Source organism: Manacus vitellinus, unplaced genomic scaffold, assembly GCF_001715985.3.
Source record: "Manacus vitellinus isolate BGI_N305 unplaced genomic scaffold, ASM171598v3 scaffold_118_pilon, whole genome shotgun sequence".
Classification (NCBI taxonomy): domain Eukaryota; kingdom Metazoa; phylum Chordata; class Aves; order Passeriformes; family Pipridae; genus Manacus; species Manacus vitellinus.
The window spans coordinates 252,879-257,109 of record NW_021938885.1 but is presented as its reverse complement, the minus strand read 5'-3'; the positions used below and the strand labels follow the sequence as shown (position 1 = coordinate 257,109).

The 4,231-nt window shown below is 47.7% G+C and overlaps 1 protein-coding gene across 1 annotated transcript in view; it reads right to left on the bottom strand.

The window, feature by feature from the left end:
• IGHMBP2 (immunoglobulin mu DNA binding protein 2) overlaps positions 1-4,231 on the bottom strand; it is a 29,419-nt gene that overhangs the window by 11,738 nt on the left and 13,450 nt on the right. The window contains 2 exon segments of the mRNA XM_029965725.1: positions 92-266; positions 2,773-2,920. Of these exon segments, the coding sequence (XP_029821585.1) occupies positions 92-266; positions 2,773-2,920 (323 nt within the window).

Here is a 4,231-nt window from a genome sequence, read left to right as displayed (position 1 = left end):
TCCAACAAATAATCCCATTATGAAATATCTCCACAGGTGAGGATTCGGAAGCATTCGGCTGCAAAAACAACAGGAGGGGCCGGGACTGTACCTGTGGGAGACGATGGTGGGGGGCAGCTGCTTGTGATCCCCGGCCAGGATGCACTTGGGAGCCTTCAGCAGAGGGATCCAGCAACTGGCTTCCAGGGCCTGAGCACACTCATCAATCACCACCAGGTCGAAGTGGTTTTCGGGCAGCAGCTTCAGCGGGCCATCGGAGGAGGCACCTGATGGAAGCAGAAGGTACAATGATATTTCTTTGCAGGGATTTAGAAATCCAGCTCTGCAGCCCATGCCAGGCACGTATACATTGATATGTGTATGTCAGGATTGTTTTTGCCAATTCCTGTTTGTCCCCTTTTTTTCCCCCCCCCGGCATCTGGGCCCAGAAGCTTCCAAGTCTCTTTGGAAAACAGCAGCCAAAGAGAACAAGATCCTGGAATGCTTTGCCCAGAGCAGAGCAGTGAACACCCACCTTCCTGCTGCCCCCTCAGTGCAAACAGAACTCCTCATCACCAACACTGGAAGGGTGAGGGACTGCAGGTCCACCAGTCTGAGAAGTGGGGGACAGCCCAGGAGGGAGAGACGGGCTGAGCCCCCACTCCTCTGCCCTGCTGACCCCCTGGCTGTGCCACTCTGTCCTTCCTCATGGCACTGGGAGAAGGGAAAGCACAGGAGAAGTAACCAGGCCACCACAGCAAGGGCTAATTTTTAGTATCAGAAGCCCATCTGTAACATCAAACAAATAACCCTGGCACACAACCTGCTCTAACCCAGACCTACCTGATACTGGCCCACACATTGATCAGAAATTTGGATGTCAGGGGCATCAAAATCTCACCCAATTCATAAGGAAAAAGGATGCAAAAGGAGGAGAGCAGGGTTAAGAAGCCAGCAAGCCAGGAGGGAAGATTTTTATTCACAAAGGTGTTTTTTTTCCAAAGCTCCTGTGCTATTTTTCCTGCTTTCCTCCTTTGAAAGCAGCTCTGAGAGGGGGGATTTGGCTTTGCCACCATAAATCCTTCTGCCTCTGCACCTCTGCCTCACTTCAGATGTTACAGCTTGTCATCTAAGACGCCCTGTTTTCCTTTAAAAGCTGTTTTCCAGCCTATATGAATCCACTCTGGTAAGAGGGGCACACTTATAACCCGACTTATGCCTTTGGCCATGCCGAGGGTGGAAGGAGAAGAAATGGAAGTTTCCTCCTGCCTAAACCAGCCTGTACCAGCACGGCCTGGTTTTCTTCCCTCCCAGTCTTGGGTTTATTGAACTGCCATTAATTAAAGGCCACTCATGTCCCCAGGTGCTGCCATGATTAGATTTTCTCTGGGCTGAAGCCACCGGCGGAGCACTTGGGCTGCAGAATTCCCACCAAGCCCACCGGTCCAGAGAAATCCCACCACTGCTTAACAAAATCCAACCCTTGGTTCGCCCACCACCTCTCTCTGAAGCAGAATTCCAGACCCCCTGCTGGGAAGCCCCAGCCCCAGGAGAAAATCACAGCTGATCCCCCAAAAATACCAGTTTTGCTGGAAAAAAAGGAAACCTCCCCGTTTTCCAGGCAAGGTTAAAAGAAGGGAGAGGCCAATTCCCAGGGAATAAAGGGAAGACTTATCTTTCCTTTAACCTTCACCCCAGTAGCTTGCTCCATGAGGTCTTTTTTATGACCTAAAATTACTGATGTTTCCCTTCAGGAATTGATCCCTGAGCAACTAAATCTGAAGATTATAAGTGGAGTATTAAACATCTGAGCTAGAAAAGCCCTTTAACATGTGTTAAACTTTAACCACTCCCATCTCCCTCGACTGCAGGGGTATTACCTTCCTACCTGTAGATGCAGATGCCTGATGGATACCTGGATCTGCTCCCTAAATCCTGTGTCACACCACACTTTTTTGTTTCGTTTTTAATAAGTAATTAATAAATTAAAAGTGAATATACGAAATTTATATTAAAATTAATTTATACGAATATATAAAATTATAAACATATACTATATATTATACAACATATAACGTACTATAATATATTACAATATATAATATTATTTGTAATCATAATATATTATAATTATTACAATATATATAATTATTACAAATTGTTATTATAAAATATACTTATTATAAAATGATGTTATAAAATATATTATAATTATTATAAAATACATTGTGATTTATTATATATTATATATAATGAAGTATATAATATATATATACTATATAAAATAAATATATATAATTTATGTTTTTAAAGACAGATATTTAAGGACTTTTGTGAGGCCAAGAGGGACGAAGGTTTATCTTATGTCTCCCCACTTCAGGAATAATCACTTGGGTGATTACAGAACTAACAACAGGCAGACTGAGAGCAGGCATTGGAAACACGTGTTGGATTCCATCAATTCTGGAAACAATCCAAGCAGGGAAGCAATTCCACGTGACTTATGCAATCAATAGCAGATTGCACACCTCCAGCAGCTTCTTGTTTACTCACTGAACTCTCAGTTCCTACTCAGAGCTAACAAAGGCCCCTCCAGACACGTATTCTGTGCCAAACAACCCCCTGTGCCAGAGTGTAAACTGGGAGCATCCCCCTGTGGAGGGCTTTGGGAGTCCCCACTGAGCTCCCAAGAGCTTGGGGCAGGATAAGCTCCCCCAGGTACCCTTGCAGGGCACGTGGTTTGCCCGAGTCCTGGCAAAGGGAGGTAAAATCCTGGACAAGGGGATCCCACACCTGTGTTGGTGGCCAGGACAACGCTGGCGTGGCTGAGGGCTGAGGCCATGGCAGCTTCTTCTCGCTCCTTCAGCTCCTTCCTCAGGGTCTTTATCTCACCCAGGAAATGGCTCCGCTCTCCCTTGTCCTGGGCCCTTTTGGTTTTTGCCTAGGAAACAGAAAAATCGGGATGGAACCAACTGTTTCTGGTCAGCTCAGTCCGTCCAACAGCCAAGCCTGTGACCTGCCAAATCTGGACACAGAGCAGGAGGTAATGTTTGGGAAGAGGGGTCTCGTGCCTCTGCTGGGTGAGGGTAACTGGGATTTCCTATCTCCTTCTGCTCTGGGAAGCAGTGCCCCTCTGGCTCCTGGAAGCAGGAGGGCTCCCCAAGCCACAGCAGCAACTCTGCCCCTTCAAACCAGGAACTCTGTGCTGCTCTAAGTGACTCAGAGCAGCATCTAGACAGGCCCATGGCTTTTTTTAGCAGCACTATTAAATATATCTAACACATCAAACCACCAGCACTGGGCACCAGCACTTCCAGACCAGCAGCCACAAGACCTCAGCCCAGCTATGGCTCACTGCAGGCACCCTCAGCAATCCCAGAGGGAAACTGGGATAATTTCCCTGGAGGTAATGACTTGATAATCAAGATGAAGTGCTGCAGACAGAAGCTTTTACATGGAGCCAAACCAATAAGGCTTGATTGTTCCTACAGTCACGCTCCGGATGGATGGATTTTCCAGGGTCTAACGTGGATCAGCTCATGCTGCAGCCTCTGCTCAGCCTGTCGAACTTGTAGGTATTTAAAACTCTGAAACCTCCACGTGTCTGTCGAGTGAAAATGGGCTGAGAAATTCCAGGTGGGAGATGACAGAGAGGCAGATCCCTGACCACACAGGCACCTCTTCCTTAGCTGGATCTGAGGGACAGGTGGACTGAGCTGAAGGAACAAAGCAAATGAGCATCAACTTCCTCCCTGATGGAACCAGGAATATCAGAGGGGCAAGCTGAGAGTGCCAGCAGGGCCAAGGGGAATGTCTGTTCTGCTGCAAAGATCCAGGGAATAAATTAACTACAGCAACTGTTCTCTGATGATGGATTGTGACACTCAGATCCTAACATCTGCCTGATTTTGGGCTCTGGAAGCAGCTTAGGGAGCAGGGAGCACATTCCAGAGGGAACAGAGCACAGGATGGTGTCTGGCACATGGTCAGACTGGATTCACCCAGCCCTAATTAGGGCTCCATGGGTGCCATGAGGCTCTAATTGTCCCCACTTGTCTCATCTGGGCCCCCACCCACCCACTCATTGGTCTGGGAGCTATATTTAAGGCCAGGCCAGGCTGAGCCTGGTTTCCTTCCTGGATTACCTGCTTCATCCCCCTGGACCTGGACCTGTGCTGCCTTTCTTGTTCAGGTACTGTGGGGCTGCAGTTTTGCTGGTGCAGAGCATCCAGGAGCTGAGATCCTGGGAAGC